The 19,055-nt window shown below is 43.5% G+C and overlaps 1 protein-coding gene across 2 annotated transcripts in view; it reads left to right on the plus strand.

Moving 5' to 3' along the window:
• Window positions 1-19,055, plus strand: part of PRRC2A (proline rich coiled-coil 2A) — an 89,942-nt gene that overhangs the window by 57,454 nt on the left and 13,433 nt on the right. Inside the window, exons 14-24 of one of the 2 annotated variants that reach the window (XM_089659132.1) lie at window positions 153-459; window positions 2,567-2,768; window positions 4,930-6,903; window positions 6,996-7,207; window positions 10,453-10,529; window positions 10,640-10,801; window positions 13,542-13,664; window positions 14,604-14,678; window positions 15,742-15,883; window positions 16,764-16,804; window positions 16,929-16,996. In XM_089659132.1, coding sequence (XP_089515258.1) covers window positions 153-459; window positions 2,567-2,768; window positions 4,930-6,903; window positions 6,996-7,207; window positions 10,453-10,529; window positions 10,640-10,801; window positions 13,542-13,664; window positions 14,604-14,678; window positions 15,742-15,883; window positions 16,764-16,804; window positions 16,929-16,996 — 3,383 coding nt within the window. The remainder of the gene's footprint in view (window positions 1-152; window positions 460-2,566; window positions 2,769-4,929; window positions 6,904-6,995; window positions 7,208-10,452; window positions 10,530-10,639; window positions 10,802-13,541; window positions 13,665-14,603; window positions 14,679-15,741; window positions 15,884-16,763; window positions 16,805-16,928; window positions 16,997-19,055) is intronic. The other variant, XM_089659133.1, reaches the window with a different exon arrangement.

The following is a 19,055-nucleotide window of genomic DNA, read 5'->3' on the forward strand; positions in this document are numbered from 1 at the left end:
AAACTGCAAAAGGCTGTTATCGTGTTGGATTGTGATACTTGCCCTAGTTGCATTTAAAAAAAAATTGAAAGTTTACTAACAAGTAGCACAACAGAAGGAAATCATAGCATTGTTTGCTTTCTGATTGTTGTGTTTTTTTGTATGTGTATTAGGAGCAGCTGATGAAGCAGTGGCAGCAGAACAGAGTGCCCACACCTCCCTCCCCTGCTGGACCTCCTCCATCACAACCTCTATCAGCAGCTGCATCACAGCCTCCACAGAAAACACTCTACGGAGGAGGGTCAATGGGAAGGACTACTCCCGTGGCCACCCCGCAACAACAACCACCTGCCCCACTGCCACCACCTCATGTCAGCTATGACCCTCGATGGGTGATGGTTCCTCCTTTCATTGATCCACGCATCATTCAAGGGAGACCCATGGATTATTACCCTCCCACAGCGGGGGTCCATCCTTCAGGTGAGAAATGGTAGATCATAAATAGAATTGTTCAGATCTAAACCCCAAGGGCCCCCTTCACACCAGTGTGCATGAACATTAGGGCTTATCCTTTTAATTATGTATGTTTGCTTTTATTGTGTGCTTTTCTGCATTTTAAGGGTCATTAACACAAACACAAAATTATGGATTTCTCCTTGAAATGCATGAAAAATGCAAGGCTGAAGTTCTACCTTAAATGTATTTGGAAGCACTAAGGGACTTCTTGTCCAGATAATTAGTCTGAGGCTTAAAGCAGAGCTGTAAACTGTTTACCTGCCAAATGATTTGTACTTCTGTTCAGACACTTATGTTATTAACAAACCCCATAGGTAGGTAGAAGGTGACCTTCAGCTAGCGGGTGACTACTACTTTGTGTCTCCCTTCCTCCAGTTTGCTCTTCATCCTCACCCCTATGATGTATTGCTGTCCTTGTTTCTCCTTTAAATGCTGTACACACCTCTGTTTTCCGACCCACAGGGATTAGATCAGGGGTCTTGAATTAAAATTTGTGGAGGTTCAGTTGGTAAAGTTTTCTTCCAGCAGAGGTCTGACTCTCACTTCACTACCGCCTTTTACATCAGTCACCCCTGTATATCCGTGTCTTGCCATCTTTACATGGCTGTCCCCAGCCCCTCCTTCACATCACAACCCCCCTCAACATCATAGCCCCCCCCCCCTTTACATCAGTGTCCACAGTTCCCCTTTATATCACATCACAGTCCCCCTTTTGAAGCACTCAGTGTCCTCAATTCCCCTTCACATCTCCATGCCCCCTTTACACACTGCAATGTTCCCTTACACATCACCGTGCCCCCTTTACACATCACCGTGCCCCCTTTACACATCACCGTGCCCCCTTTACACACCGCAATGTTCCTTTACACACCGCAACGTTCCTTTACACATCACCATGCCCCCTTCACACACCGCAATGTTCCTTTACACATCACCATGCCCCCTTCACACACCGCAGTGTTCCTTTACACATCACCATACCCCCTTTACACACCGCAATGTTCCTTTACACATCACCATGCCCCCTTTACACACCGCAGTGTTCCTTTACACATCACCATACCCCCTTTACACACCGCAATGTTCCTTTACACATAACCATGCCCCCTTTACACACCGCAGTGTTCCTTTACACATCACCATGCCCCCTTCACACACCGCAATGTTCCTTTACACATCACCATGCCCCCTTTACACACCGCAATGTTCCTTTACACATCACCATGCCCCCTTTACACACCGCAGTGTTCCTTTACACATCACCATGCCACCTTTACACACCGCAATGTTCCCTTACACATCACCATGCCCCTCTCAGTGCCCCCTTTACACATCACCATGCCCCTTGCAGTCACAGCCATCCTCTCCTTTATCCCAGGGCCCCTTTCATTTGCAGCCTCTCCTGCACAGTCCTACCAGGGCAGAGACCCATAGCAGATGGGTGTTCTCTCTCAGGTCTCTCTCCCAGCTGCTGCTATCATACTCACAGCAGGCAGGGGCAACAGGTGCTGCAGACCGGGACAGGGCTTGTGTTAACAAGCAGGTCATTTCTGGCTTGTTAATGTGAAAAGATTTCCATTCTCTGCAGATCTGCAGCACTTCCCACCCATGCCTGCTGTGAGTATGATAGCGGCAGCTGGACAGGAGACCCGAGGGAAAACACCCAGGCTGATAAATGGCAGGGCTGCGGTCTGTACAGGATTGTTGCTTGGTCCAGGTCCAGACCGTGGTCTGCCATTTAGTGAACCCTGGATTAGAATGACTATATTGTACCAAGCAGTAAAGCCCAAAACACTCAAAGTACATGCTGGCTTTTTAGTATATTTTAGCCAAATACATTAAAACATGAAAAACTTTGATTGGGATAGAAAGGAGGACCTCCGTAAAGTGTTTATTGCTTACACATACAGCTGTAAAATCCTGCCAGGTTCCAAACCTTTCCCACTATATAACAAGAGGAAAACATTTTGGCTTCTTTATTTTGGGAGTGAATACTAGTCTACATCGGCAGCAGGGCCTGTTATATAATGTGCCACCAATTTATTATGGCTTATTGAATTCTTTTATTTAGGACTGATGTCCCGGGAACGATCAGACAGCGGAGGGTCAGGATCAGATGGATATGAGCGGCATCCTTCACTAATGAGAGAGCGAGGGACTCCTCCAGCAGACTCCAAAGTAATGTGGGGCAGTGAAATGTACAATCCTGCTGAAGCACGCCCAATTGCATCACCACTACGACCGAGTGCTGAAGAGGAGGAGCGGGATTTGAGGTAGGTGGTGGAGCTGTTGTCATCTACTTGGAGATTTTTTTTTTTGTGGTGAGGAGGTGATCTTTGTGCACTTGTTTTAACTTGGTGTTCCGCTAATGGCTTCCATGTTGAAGTTTAATTGAAGCCCAAGTTCTTTTTCACATGTTCTGTAGAATATTTGCTCAAGTCTTTGCTATATGTTTTTTAAACCTGAAGTCTAGCAGAATTGTATGATAGAAGCTTGTCTTCTATCATTTTAACTGAATGTGCAGTATATGTAATATATTATTAGAGAAAGGGTGACCAGACCTATTGACATTATCGGGTGATATTGCTCTGCTTGTCATTTAAAACATGGTAGAGCTTCCTTGAAATCAAAACTAGCTGTATGTCTTACTTTCATTACAAATCCAAAAAGGGTTTTATTTCTCTTTCTAGAATATTGGCCATCCAAATCCTCTTTCCTCTGGGCAATCTGTGCACCTAGAAAACCTGAATTACATCACAGATACATCCTATGTAACAGAGTCACTGATTTAAAACTGCATACAGCTGTAGGAGCCTTTTTAAAGCTGAAGGCTTTAGCATATCTTACTTTCATTGTAAATCAGAAAAAATTGAGGTTTCTCCCAGGATTCTCTGTGGAATAGCAGACCTCTGGTGTTCTATGCCCTGCCTCTAGGAGTTTGGACACTAGACTGAGGCAGAAAGGGATATCTCCTATCTGTGGGCTTTACCTTTCTAAACAGGCTGTAAGAGCTCTGTTTTAGCTTAGGCTAGGCATAGGTTACTTTAACAGCATATTGTTTTCTTTAAAATATCAAACATGTCATGCTTACCTGCTCTTTGAAGTGGTTTTGCACCGAACTGTCCCGATCTCCCTTTTCTTGGGTCTCTTGCCGGAGCTTCTGGCCCATGCCAAGTGCCCCCACAGCAGACAGCTTGCTATGGGGGCACCCAAGCAAGCTTACACCTGAGCGGCTGCTCTCTGTGTCCATTCACACACAGAGGCAGATCAGCATCACCTCCCGCTCTCGCCCTATTGGCTTTTACTGGCTGTGATTGGACAATAACTACAGGAGCCAATGGCTTCCGCTGCTGTTTCAGCCAGTGAGGAGGAAGAGACCCGGGACAACCAAGGCTCTTGTGCACATCCCTGGATCAAGAGGGTGCTCAAGTAAGCATTGGGGGGGCTGCTGCCAACTAAAGGTTTTTCTATCTTCATGCATAGAAGGCATGAAGGTAAGAAACCTTGAGCCTTCATAACCACTTTAGGCAAAAATGTCTGTATTTTTCTTGCACATTTTCCATGTGCTGCTTTTGAAATCTGTATAGCCAAAAACACGCATCGATCCACCTAAAACAAAGCACCTGTAGTGTTTTCCTAGATGCCAGAAAATATAGTGCACATGTGTGAATCAGGCCCATAGAACAAAATGGAAATTTCTTCTTCTATGTAGTCACACATTGCTTGACAGTCACACAGGTGAAACGGAGACTTGGTGTCCTAAGAGGTAGTATCTCTCCCCCAAGCATGTTGGTTCATGCATCTCACTGCAGCTGCTAGTAGAGTCTCAACAGACACCCAGCAGCCTAATTTTACAGTAATTTAAAGGCCACACATAGTTACATAGTTAGTCTGGCTGAAAATAGACAAAAGTCCATCCAGTTCAACCATTAAAAAATGAAATCTAACATTTTTTATAATATGAATTATGAGTATAGAAAAAAATACCTTTTAATTTGGGTTTCTTTCTAATCCATTAAAGGCCACAGGAAATCTTAACCATACAGCTGCCTATGGGAGGATTGGACAGCTTTTTCCTAGTGTCTTAGGAGGATGGCTGTCCTTATTGTACATCCCAAACAGGTTATCATCACCCTTCCTCCCAAAAGGAGTGCTTTGTGCCTAGATAACAGATTGAAAGGTCTGAGTTTTGTCACTTTGTCAGAGGGTCGTATCTAGAGCTGTGTAAATACTGACTTTCAGAAAGTTGGTGTCTGCGAAGAAGGTTTTTGGGAACCAGTCTGCTAGAATACATGTGTAGATTAGGGTTCCCTGAGATCCCCGCTACCTAAATCTTAGATCATTGTGTATGGCATAGCTACATGTTTACTATAATGTTGTTTTATGGTCTGAAAATGTGTGGCTGGTTGTAATTTTTTATTTTTTTAATTCTAGGAGTGAGGCTCAAACCGTTCGTTCTGTCGCTCCCCAGCAGGCACAGCCTCCATCATACTTGGGAACCTTCTCTTCTTACCAAGAAACTACTGTTGCACCAACCCAACAACCACACGCAGGGCATCGCTACCCTGGGGAAGAGCAGCGCTCTTGGCATCAGCAGCATAACCACACTGGGGGTTCCCAAGTACCACAGCAACCTATTGCACAGAGGCGTTCAGAATCTGCTCCTTCTCAACCACCTCCATTGTCTGTCCCCTCATCGCAGCAACACAGGACTGATGATGAACCGGCTATGCTCCGGAGGGAAGCTGCTGCTCCACCTTCACAGCCAGATAACCCATCCACACACTCGTCCACTCGTCCGGAAGTCGGCAGTGGGCGTCCAAAGGAGGAAAGGAAGGAAATGGCCAAAGAGGAACCAAAGTTTGAAAAACCACCTACAAAGCCTGAGTACCATAGACCACCTCCTCGCCGGGAGTCCAAGACTGAAACTCGTTGGGGACCTAGACCTGGAGAAGGAGGGAAGCGAAGACAAGAGGAGTCCTTTGGTATGGGAGGAGTGCTAAACCAGGCTCCTGCTCAGCGGCGGGCAGGTCCTATCAAGAAGGGTGGCAGACGAGAGGAGGTTGTGCCCAAAGAGCATCAAGATGCTAAGGTCAGTCAACCTCTTCCTGTAGTATCTGAGCCACAGAAACCTAGACAAGCTAACCACACCAGCAGGGAGGTTGAACAGATAACAGGTTCGCCTTCAAGGCGAAGAAAAGAGACTATAATTGCTCCACCTCGGAGCTCTCCTGCAATGGTTTCAGCCCCTAGAGGCCGTGGCAGAGGAGAATACTTTTCAAGAGGAAGAGGCTTTCGGGGGGCCTACGGTGGCCGAGGTCGGGGTGGCAGAGGCAGAAGTCGCGAATTTCGTGGTGGGTACAGAAGAGACAGCCCTTTCTACAGAGACGATGGGGATGCAGACCATAAACCTGCACCCGGATCCGGGGGACGGGAGCGGAATACCAGTGAAACACGCAGTGAGGGTTCAGAGTATGAAGAAGTTCCTAAAAGGAGGAGGCAGCGTGGCTCTGAAACTGGTAGTGAGACGGAGCCAATCCCTTCTGAGAAAGATCCTGGGAAAGGTGGATCTTCTGTGCAGCAGCAAACAGAGATATTGTCTACTGGCAACCCAAGGCACCAAGAAAAAGGCAGAGATTCTGGTAGGGGGCGCACTTTCACACCAAGGGGTGTGCCTTCAAGAAGAGGTAGAGGAGGTGGAAATTCATTGTCTATGACCTGGAGTGCGAACCCAAAGCAGCAGCATCAGCAGTCAGCACCTCCGGCTCCTCTTGTGCAGCCACCACCACCTCCACCTCACAAAATAGAGAGGAAAAATGACAAAGTGATTGTGGCTGTAAGTCCTCCAGCACCCAATGAGGAACGGGTTCCACCTCCGCCTAGGAGACGAAGACATGGAAGGGCTCAGCAGCAGGACAAACCACCTCGTTTCCGGAGACTAAAGCAAGAGAGGGAGAATGCTGCCCGAGCAGGAAATGGGGGAGGCCCACCGCCACCTCCGCAACAGTTATCAACACAAGAGCACCATCAGCGCTCATCACAGCCTGAAGAAGAACGTGTCATGATCCGCCGTGGACATAAATCTCCTGATCCATGTAACGCCAACTCCGATCAGGCCAATGAGGAATGGGAGACTGCATCTGAAAGCAGTGACTTTACAGAAAAGAAAGATAGGGCAGATATTCCTGTCCAAAATGGAGTAGCCAGTCCAACTTCCACTGGAGGACGAGATCAAAGGAAAGATCTTTCAAAAAGGAGCTTCTCTAGCCAGAGGCCGGTCATGGAGAGGCAGAATCGCAGACCTCTGCATCCTGGTGGACAGAGACCAAGTCGGGGAGGAGGAGGAGGAGGTGGTGGTAGCGGTAGGAGTGGAGAGAAGAGAAGCTGGCCCTCTCCAAGAAACAGAGGGTGAGTCACTATTGTGTTACTCAGTATCCCTGTTTTTCCTAAATATATACTATGTTCTCTGTGTTTTTATACTGTCATTTTTATCATCTCAGCGGCAGGAGCCATGACGATCGTCCTTCACAGTCTCTAACAATTCCTCATCCGCCTCCCAATACAAGTGTGGTCTATCGTGTTGATCGTGTGATTCACAGTGATCCTGCCGGCATACAACAGGCACTTAGTGAGCTAGGACAGAAGCATGTAAAATCAGTGTCCACCAGTCAAAATGTAGAACTGCCAAGTGGTCGATGTCCAGCACGAGGAGGTAAGCACAGTATGTTTAACCATTAGCCGCCCGGCCTATAGCCGTTTGGCAGCAGCAAAAATGCTTCACCTTTCCGGGTGCACGCCAATTGGCGTGCTCCTGCACATGCGCGGTTGCAGAGCCGCGCAGCGGCGCGATCTGTCACCGGCCGTGTACCTCGGACACGGCCGATGACAGATCTGATACCGGCCCCGTTGCCGGTACCATGTGACCTGCTGTGACCAATCACAGCAGGTCACATGACAGTTGTATACAATGGATGGCTTCATTCATGCCATCCATTGTATACTAGTGCCTAGCTGTGAATGGTCACAGCAGGTCACATGCACATGTCATGTGATTAGCTGTGGCCAAATCACAGTTAAGCACAAAAAAAAAAAAAAACCTGAATGAATCGATTTCATTCTGGTAAATGCTTGCTTATAGCAAAGTAATTCTTTGCTATAAGCAAATTGTGTAAAAAAAAAAAAATACTGATCACTTCTCCAAAGTAGTACAATGTTACTATGGTAACGTACTACTTTGGTCATAGTGAAATATGAAAAAAAAATCTTAAAAAAAAGTAATAAATTAAAAATAATAAAAACAAATTTAAAAAAAAATATATTTTTTTTTTCATACTGTCACCAGTCAGTGTCCCTGTTCACCGCTATGCCAGTTATATGATGACGCTGTACTGCACTGGTGACAGTATGTAAAAAAAAAATAGTGAAAATAATTTTTTTAATTTCCCAAAAAATTATGACAAAAAAAATACAACTTCAAAAAACTCTCCATGCCTCTTATGAAGTATGTCAGACTGTCTACTCTGCAAAAAGGGGTCATTTGGGGGATATCTGTACTGTTCTGACATTTTTGGACCTCAAGAAATTAGATTGGCTGTCAGTACTTCAGGATTGATCAATATTCAGATCTATACCATAGTTTGTGAACTCTATAACTTTCCTACAGACTAAAAAATACATCCTAATTTGGGTTATTTTCACCAAAGACATGTAGCAGAATACATCTCGGCCTAAATTTATGAAGAACAATTATTTATTTTCAAACTTTTATAACAGAAAGAAAGAATGTGTTTTTTTTCAAAATTTTCAGTCTTTTTTTGTTTAGCAAAAAATAAAAACCCCAGTGGCGATTAAATACCACCAAAAGAAAGCTCTAGTTGTGTGAAGAAAATGATAAAATTTTAGTTTGGGTACAATGTTGTATGACCGCGCAATTGTCATTCAAAGTGTGAGAGCGCTGAAACCTGAAAAATGGCCTGGGCAGGAAGGGGGAAAATTGCCCGGTATTGAATTGGTTAAAAAGTGAATAAAAAACATTGAAATACAACATCACCTGACCTCACAAATGCCCTAAAGGCTGAATGGGCACAATTCCCACAGACAATCCAAAATCTTGTGGCAAGCATCCGAAGAAAAGGGAATGTTCTTATAGCTGGGAATTGGGGGCCAATACCAAATATTCCAGGATTTTGGAATGGAATGTCCAACAAGCTCACATTTGTGTGATCATCAGGTGTCTGCAAACTTTTTACCTTTTTTTTAGTGTATCATCATTTGACTTTGTAATAGCTGGGTGCAGCTAGGAATTGTGATCGGGGGCATCTCCCCACTGGGGTTACATATCCAGCGTGCGACAGCAACATGGTAAAACTGAAGTCTGTTTTGGGTGGAGTTGGCCTTTAATGGCAGTCTAATTAAATAAGTCAGTTGTAGAAATAAAGTGAAGTCTGCAGTATTGTTTTTAAATGTGAAATGTGTTCATAATAACAGCAAGGACTGCCACTTCTCTGAAAAGCAATCCATGCTCAGATCGCTTTTGAGAGGCATTTTCCAGGCAGTGAAGAGGCAGTATGTCACCACCTCAACACCTGTTTTAGCCACCTAAATGCAGCATCACTGCGCTGCAACCACACAGTTGCGGGGCAGTTTCTGTGCAGCCCCATTCACCAGGGGGTATCCTTCCAGCCACGTCCACAGCATGTGTTTAACCTTGGCTGCTGTCCCTACAGCTCAAGGGGGAGAAATTGGGTGGTAAAAACGGCTCAACTTCATGGTTTTATCCCCTCCCGCCTCACATGTGAATGAACTCTGGTTCACATCTGGTGTGGCTGCGTGCTGCATTAAGGGCTGCGTGCTGCATTTAGGGCAGCCCTTTCATTTCAATGGACACAGGCAAAGTAGTTCTGAAACCCCTTGTTAAAATCACGTTCCACTGAGAAGGCACTGTTTGCCACTGCATAGAGGTACCAGAGAATTGGTGAGAATTTTGCATGTGTTCTGCGACACACAGTAATGTGAAACAAGTGTTAGACTTGGGTGCCTTGAGACTGAAAATACTCTTCAAGGGTGCCTTGACTGGAAAAAAGTTGAGAAACACTGCCTTAGGTGATCTCACACTGCACATATACAGCTTTGAGGCTGCAGAACAGGTGTGCCTAGGCAAAGCTGCATGTCAGAGTGCACTGCTATTTTTCAGGAGGAATCCAAGACAGAAATTGGATTGCAATAAATTAACTTTTTGAGTTGAGGGTCACTTTAAAAGGTATAGTTGCAATGAGAGATTCAGGCTAGTTGCACTGACAGATCCCATTTAACAGCGACTCCATATACACTGTGGGCAGGTTCACACCAGAACGCGATGCAGGAAAGTTGTGTTCCATGCTCGTTTCTTGCACTGAATTCAAACGCACTGCTCTTGTGATCTGCATGTGGGTGCCAGTGTATTGGTAACGGCACTCAAACACAGATTATAAATGCAATGCAGCAACGCAAGCACTACTTTTTCCGCAATCTGAATGGGCTGCAAAACGCACTGCACAGGAACATGTGAGAATGTGCATATTCCCATGCAATCTTGCTGTGAACCAGCCTTGTGCTGATCACATGCACCCTCCCAAGGAAAAAAAAAACAACAAAAAACCTCAACAATATGCACCAGACTGAGCATGTGCAGAGTGACTCCACACGATATGTGTTATCAGGAGATAAGGGGGGCACTGGAAGAAGGGGAGGATGAGAGAAGACAGGATCAAATAGCCTTTTTACACAATGAGGATTAACTCCTTAGGTTCCACAATGAGTATAACAAGCATGCTTTACTGCATATACAGACTGCAACTGCTCAAGAATTTTCTTTGTATTGCCTCATAAAACATTCCCAGTTGTCTTCTTTATTCAGCCCTAAATTTCTTTTCATTAGTTTCAGTGTATATATTTTTTTCTTTTACTATGATCACATAGATGACAGAGGGAAGCTCGTTCGTCACTACCCAGTGGAGCCATGGATGAACTCTTATGAAGACCATATTCATACTGAGGTAACAATACAAACATGGGCGGCATTGATGTCATTGTAAAAAATGTTTGTTGCATTGACGAATATTATGCGATCAATACGAACCTTTTCTTTTCCTCCTTTTACTTTCAGATGAGCCAGTCGGACAGTGGCGTTGATCTGAGTAGTGATTCACAGCTCTCTTCCAGTAGTTGTAGTCAGCGCAGCTCTCCTGATGGTGGTATGAAGCCTGAAATGGGCAAGAGAGCAGTGCGCCCAGGATCCTCCGTTCCTCCTCCGCATGGACACATTCTGGTAAATACAAGACCATTGAGTGTTCTGCAACCGTACTTACCTCTTTGCTGCGCTATTTGCAAAATGAACGGAGTTTTAAAAGAAACTTGAAGGTTCTGGTTTCTGACAATGCAGCATGAAGATGCTAGTTGCCTCTTCATGATGCTGGCCATGTTGGGTCAGTACATTGAGCCGTTGACCTGTGTAAATGAACCTCCCTGGAGGTATTCCTGAGTGTAGCTCGGGGTAAAGTTTCAGTACCACAAGCAGTAACCCCGAGCTACACTCGGGAATACCTTGCAGCGCTGCTCTGGGATCCCTTCTGCACTTACCTTGTCCTGCGCTCCCGCGATGTCCCTCCTGCAGTGTCCCCTGTAATGTCCTCCGGCCGATGCCAGCATCTGTCTTCCGGGTTCTGTTCCCTGCGATGTCGGGATGTACGGGGGACGGAACTGGCGGGAAATTTGAACATTTTAAAAGTGACATTCACTAAATTCACTAAAATCACATAGTAAAACATTACTGTATGAAACATTTCACATACGTTTTGTCCCGAGTGCTTTGTCCTGTGCCCTGCCTACATTTTGTCTGTTCTTTCTGCCTGGAAACTGAGAAACGTCCATGGCGTCCAAAAAGCGTCCCTTTAGGTCAAAATCGGTTTTAGACCGGCTAGAGAACAGCGATAGTAAATCAGAACCACTTGCAGAATTGAGTGATAATGATTCGTGGGGGAAATTCATCATCAGACACTGAAAACGATTTTGCGACTTTGCTCAGCGATGTGCGAACTTGGCGCTATAATTCAAATTTCAGTGTTTTTGGTTTGATATATTATTTTATTGAATTAAATTTATTATTATTATATTATTTATGATTATTTATTAAATTATAATTTATGATTTCGTGTTTCAAATTTTAACATACCCGGAATGTTTACTAGACTCTTGTTTGGACAGATTTCAGTGAGTTATTCCTAAAAATTACAGGCCTACAATAAAAAAAACTACATATTTCCATGCAAAAAAATTTACAGCTTTGAGCACAGAAATACTGACATAATCAGACAGCTAGGGAGGTTAAGGATCTGAACTTTCCTGTTCTGCATGCTTACTGCAGGTCAGTGAGCCAGACTGGGCAAAGCAACAGGTCAGCGTAGGTACCTGGGAGGTCAACAGTGGTCTCTAAATACGGGTGTAATGTAACCACTTGAGATTGGGAAGGTTTTACCCCCTTCATGACCTGGGCATTTTTTGCTATTCCGCACTATCCTACTGGCAATTGCTCAGTCATGCAACACTGTGCCCAAATTAAATTTGTATCAATTTTTTCACACAAATAAAGCTTTCTGTTATGGTATTTGATCACCACTGGGTTTTTCTTTTTTATTATGTAACGGAAAAAAGACAAAAAATTTTGAGTAAAGATATTTTATACTTAATAAAATTAAATTTCTTTATAAATTTAGTCCACAATGTATTATGCTACACGGCAAAAATCCCAATAAGTGTAATTAATTTTGTGTGAAAGTTACAGCATCTACAAACTATGGTATAGATACTGGAATTTACACAGCTATAGACACTATAGTATATAGTAATGGCGGTGATGAGTGACTTTAGTGTGACTTCATAGTGTGGCAGGCAATCTGGCGTTAACAGACACTGGCTGACAGTGACACAAACTGACTGACATTGACATAGTTAGTGACACCAATACAGTGATCAGTGATAATACTGTACTAATGACACTGGCTGGGAAAGGGTTAACATCGGGGCAAATCAATGGGTTAGCTGTGTGCCTACCAGGTGTAATGTGCTTTTACTGACAGATCTGGCTGCTTTTTCTCCCTGGGGCTGGGGTTCCAAATGAAAAGAAGATGGGGGGAGGTGCCACCTATGTGCAATATTGAAATTAGGTGTTTATTCACAGAAGATTAAAAGACACTCACAAGATGTGTGATATTTGATCGCTCATCAAAAGATAGTATGGCATGGGCTGCTCACTCCTATCCTGCAGGCTCCACTGCCGTAATCCAGATGCTTAGATGGAACTACAAGGCCACGGTCTTCTGTTTTCTAGTTACTAATAGCAATACAGCCCCAGGCCTGTAGAAGGAGCAGGAGGCTTCAAGCACATAGCCTGTCAGTTGTTTTCCGATGATGTCATGTGTTCCACGATGGTTCCGGTGGACTTCCTGATGTACACAGGGCGTCCTAGCCCCTTCAGTTCCATCTAAGCATCTGTTCTGCGGCGGCAGAGCCTGCAGGATAGGAGTGACCAGCCAATGCCTTACTGGCCTTTATAAGTGAATTTATATCACACATCTTGTGAGTGTCTTTTAATCTTTTGTGAATAAACGCCTAATTTCAATACTGCACTTAGGTAGCCACACACACACACAGCCAGACTCATAGGATGGCTGCTGCTGGTACCGGTGCTGATGATCATTATTAATATGGACTTTTGGATTATGAAGGACAATTTTCATTTTTAGTGCACACAAAGTTTCGACATATGCAAGCTGATCACTGACCCCCTGTGTGTCAGAACGTATTTACCTAGTTACAGAAGACCGTTTTCTCCTTTGTTCATTGAGGAACACAGCACCCTAGGTTTGCACATGTATTTGGGTATATTCCTATCTATGGGATGAGGGTTCTGCCCCTGTAGTGTCTTTACCCCTGTACCTGTTGATTATTTGTCTGCTGTTCCTCAGATGTTCCTAAACTACTCTTAACAAATCTTTGCCATGTGTTTATAGTTAGCAGGAATGCCTCCTGATCCAATCGGGATGGAGCGTGCCCAGAAACCTGCATCAGAATGTCCACGAGGACCCAGCACACCCTCTTCTCTCTGCTCGGCTCCTCAGTCTCCAAATCCTAAGGTAGGGACTAAAATATTTACGTTGCTATTTATAAATTGCCCCAGTTTCTTGTGCACTGGCCTGATTCCCCATATGGAAGAAAAATATATTTAAAATATATGTTAAAAATATTCTTCCAAAATATATTGACGTATATTTGAAATGCTACAATTTTAACACACACACACACGAATGTGTTTTTATTACAAAGTATATGAAAAATAATTTTAAAAGTACATTTCAAATATACTGTGTGTCTTTAAAAATACAATTCTAAATTTTTGGAATGCATTTACGAATCTATGTAAAAATGACTTTTTTTTATATGTTTAAACAAATCTGAAGAATATAATTAAAAATATATATATATAAAAAAAGCAACATTATATATATATATATATATATATATATATATATATATATATATATATATATATAAAATAAAATATATGAAAAACATTTTTACAAATATTTTCTTCATATTTTTTTTTAACATATAAAAAAGTCATTTAACATATATGTGCAAATGCATTCCAAAAATGTAGATTTGTATTTTTAAAGACACAGTATATTTGAAATGTATATATACTTTGTAATATTTCAACATGCAGTGTTTGTGTGTGTGTGTATGTATGTATATGTATGTATGTGTGTATATATATATGTGTGTGTGTGTGTGTGTGTGTGTGTGTGTGTATGTATGTGTGTATATGTATATATATATATATATATATGTGTGTGTGTGTGTATATATATATATATATATATATATATATATATATATATATAGAATATGGCCACAATTTTAGCATTTCAAATATATGTCAATATATTTGGGAAGAATATTTTTAAAATATATTTTTCTTCCACGTGGCGCACCTCCTAAGGTCTGTGCCATGTGCCTGACTTCATCTCCTTTTTATCTGACCTGCAATTTCTTATTTCTTGGCACATCAAAAGGACCAGCGTGCTCCCGCTGAAGGTGCCAAGCATGGCAGACACACACAAGGCACTGCAAGCCGGTATTCTGGCATGGTAAGTCTTTAAGGATTTTGCTGTGACCTGTTGCTCTTGTAATATTGCTGTTCCTCTTGTCCCCTGGCATCTCATGTGTTTAGACCTGTAGTGGCAAAAAATTACCAAAACTATTGATGAATAGTAGACCACCTGAGGCCAGATTGTACTGTACATGTTACAGTATGCCTGCAGACAGCTCTCCTGGACTTTTATGGTTCTCATGCAGCCGTTTACCTTCTATCAGGATTTGCACTAACAATGCTTTACATTTATTGGCTTAGTGCTGTATTGTGAGCTGGGGAGGTGGTTCCTCTGCTATCCCAAACATTAGGGGAATCTCAGAAGGATCCAGCCATGCTGTCTGTTTTACAGCCTACTTACATTTCCCATTTTATGTTTCAGTTATTTCAGCATATTCCTCCCCTTTGCAGCCTAAAGTGTAACTAAAGGCAAAATTGTTTAATTTTTTTTTTTTTTTTTTAATTTTGAATAGAGTAAGGGAGGGTTATAATCCCCATCAGTTTTTTGTTTTTCCATCTTTGTCCCTTTGGGGATATTTCCCTTCACTTCCTGTCCATAACCAAAAAAAGGAAGTGAGGGAATCCTGGAGTGTCACCAAAACTAATGTCCCCATTGGAAGACTTCCCGTCCATTAGTGTTTTGATGTAAACCCAAAATTTGGGAATTTTTTTCACTTTCAATGGCAATGGTAAACAGGACAAATAGGGAGAGTGAAGCTCCCTAACAGGAGTACAGACAGCAATAAAAACTGACAGGGGTTCTGATCACCATTACAGTTTACATAAGCTAGTTTTCTGAGCCTCCCCTGCTTGGTAAGCTGTATATCCTGATTACATTTTTTTTTTATGTTGAGGTTTATAGACCACAATCTTTACCATTGTGCGAAATGTTCTGTTGCATTTTGAATGTACATTTTTTTTCCTAATTCTGCTAATAAGCTCTTTTGTATAGGAAAAACACACAGGTATTCTAATTCCTCTCCATTCGAAACAAAACTAAAAATATCACTTTTGCCTTTAGTTAAATTTTTAATAATATTTTTGACTTTCCTCCTCAAAAGTTCCCTGTTAACTTGCAGACTGGCCCCTCCACTCAGTCCTGGGATCTCCAAGCGCATTCAACCTCCACTGGCCCCTCCATGGATCCTCTGCAGATCAGCCAGTCCCCTGCTCTGTCTGAGGGGGCGAGATCTCAGCTGCCAGGTATGTGTTTGCAGAAAGCTTTTAATCCTGCCTTATGCAATACAAACGTTCTTGTAGGTATTATATGCACTAGGATGGCCAAACGTTTGTATACACCTGTCAGGGGGATCTCGTCAGATGGCCATTGTATTCCTATGGACCTGCAGGTATAAACGGACTTGTTTTTACACCTGCCTATCTCCAATCCATCCATCCATCGCCCTCTTTGGAGCAGCAAATGTAAATGGACATGTGAGCGTTTACGTCTGCCTACATCCGATCTGCTAAAAACAGACAGATGGGGGATCTGTTCAACCATCCATCTAGGCAGATCAGATCATAGGGGAGTCGGGTTTAAACGGACAGATTGTTTGTTTACACCCGACAGCCCATAGAGCAGACTGGGCTTTGTCTGTGACTGCTCTGCACAAACTTTAGCTGGCATGGACCTGTCTTCCGCCTGCTCTGCTCAGCAGGGCATCAGTGGACAGATTCCCTGCTGAGTAAAGTGGCCTTAGCCAAAAACCCATTAGTGAGGTCAGGTGTTGGACGAAAAGACCTGGCTTGCAATTGGTATTTCAGTACAGCTCAAAAGTGTTCAGTAATGTTGAGGTCAGGGCATTGTACAGGCAACTCAGGTTCTCTCACCCCAAACACATCAAACCATGTCTTTATGGAGCTGGCTTTGTACATGGCACAGTCATGCTGGAACAGAAAAGAGCCTTCCCCAAACTGTTGTCACTAGGTCGGAATCCCACAGTTGTCTAAATTGTCTCTGTATAATGTAGTATTAACAGTACCCTTCACTGGAAACACTTGAACACAGTAATTTGGAAGGGTGTCCACGTGCTTTTGGCTGTATAGCATACAAATCATGTTTTTTGTGGTTTTCTCTTTGTAGAGGATCTGAGCCAAAGGGCGTATGCAAACCAGTACTATCAGGTAAGTAAGGTGACTTTCTTTCCCTTCGGTAATGTCCCATGCAAGAGACCTGTTGTACAAGCTTTGTTGGCTTGTGGCAAGTCTGTGCTCCTCCGCTCTGCTTGATTGTTGTATTCTGTATCAGGTGGACGTCCACGTCACAAGTACAGGCAGTGGCTACAGACCTGGAACTCCTTCCCTGCAGCCCTACAGGTGACCATTTTTTTCGCCCACACTAAATATTCCTGTTTTTTACTCCTTTTGTTCCTTAAGGTGGAACTCCAGCCAAAACCTTGTTGGATAAAGTGAAGGGATTAGAACCCCAATTAAGCTTTAATTGCTGTTTTGTTTCCTAGCTGCGAAATCGGGGGAAACTTCCACAGGGACTTAGACAATAGTATAACCCTGACAGAGGATCTAGTCCCTCCATAAAGAAAAATTTGGCTGAAGTACCACCTTAAGTATTAGGCCTAACATATACTGGCTTCAGCTTGTGACATGAGAAATGTGTAGAGCAGGCCTTTGTAAAGTATGTGCAATGCTTTTAGTCAGCTCTAGAGCCTGTTAGCAGGCTTTGAGCTGTATCGGCGAGCTTGCTTTTGACAGTTTGAGATGCTTCGGAGAGCTCACAATGCATTAGAGGTACATTTTAACTGCTTATACCCCAAAGAGAATAGAACTATATTCAGTGTCCTCAAAGTCTCAATGTACAAAAGTCCCAATTTTATATGTGAGAAAATCCTCTGCACAACTTCAGTCTGTGCAATCCATCACTCATCAGAACCGTACTCGCCGATATTTGTCACCTCCAGATTATAGGTAGGTCAAAATAAGTCATCAAAGGCAATGTAAAACCATGGGGATTTGTCCCCTGTCTCCTCAGCATCACAGTGAAGTCACGGAGGTATCAGAAATAGAACAGACCACATATAGTATAATACTTTTGATTAAAAGTATTAAAGTGGTTGTTGTAAAGGCTCAAGGTTTTTACCTTCATGCATTCTATGCATGAAGGTAAAAACCTGTGTGTAGCATCCCCACAGCCCCCTCAATACTTACCTAAGCCTCATCTTGAGCCAGCGATGTGCATGACAGCCTTGGTTTTTCCGGGTCTCTGCCTCCTCATTGGCTGAGACAGCAAGCGGGAGCCGTTAGCTCCCGCTGCTGTCAGTCACAGCAAGTCAGCCAGTGGTGGGGGGAAAGCAACGGCTCTGTGTGTGAATGGATACATGGAGCAGTGGGTGCCCCCTATGCAAGCTGCTTGCTATGGGGGCACCTGACAGTAGCCAGGAGAGCCTGCAGGGGACCCGAGAAGAAGGATCCAGACTGCTGTGTGCAAAACCGATACACAGTGCTAGCAAGTATAGACATGTTATTTTTACACAAAAAAAAAAAATGAACCTTTTAGTTTCGCTTTAAAAACAACCAATTATGCAGTCACATTCTATGTCAATTTCTAACCAGCACATCTTATCCATAGGCATTGCAATATGGCCATTACAGCTCATGAAAAAAACACAACTTCTAGCCACCAGAGTGTGTATATCCATCTCATCCTTCCACCAGCTTGCAGAGAGCCAGTGGTACACCATGCTGCGCAGAGTGCGTAATGATGCCACATATTTCAGTGTTCTGCCTCCGTCGGGAGCGTCTTCAGTCAGTTGACCTCTGCCATCCATTTGACATGCTTCAGGCTGCTTTTGTATTCCCATACATTTCTGTAGGGGACATAAGCAGCTCTAACATAAGTAAAAGCTTGTCAACACAGGCCCATTAGCAGCTGTTGAAGCCCTTAAAATGATACTAAAGTCTTGGTTTTTGTTTTTTTAAATAACATGTTATACTTACCTGCTCTGTTTAATGGTTTTGCACAGAGCAGCCCCGATCCTTCTCTTCTCGGGTCCCCCACTAACGCTCATGGCCCCTCTCTCCTGTTGGGTGCCCCCACAGCAAGCAGCTTGCTAAGAAGGGCACCTGAGCAGGCGCTCTCCTGCCCCCTCTTTCTCCTGATTTGCTCACTGGCTGTGATTTGACCACAGCAGGATGGCTCCCGCTGCTGCCTAAACTAATCAAGAGTGAAGGTCCCTGGAGAACTGAGGCTCTTGTGGACATTGCTGTATCGGGATTCAGCTCAGGTAAATGTTGGGAGGGCTGAAGGGGCTGCTACACACAGAAGGTTTTGTACCTTCATGCATAGAATGCATGAAGGTAAAAAGAAACCTTGAGCCTTTAGAACCCCTTAAAGCAAACTTTAATTTGCTATGGAGATATT

This window comes from Staurois parvus, unplaced genomic scaffold (genome assembly GCF_062004578.1).
Source record: "Staurois parvus isolate SC_StPar_1 unplaced genomic scaffold, SC_StPar_1.0 ptg001133l, whole genome shotgun sequence".
Classification (NCBI taxonomy): Eukaryota; Metazoa; Chordata; class Amphibia; order Anura; family Ranidae; genus Staurois; species Staurois parvus.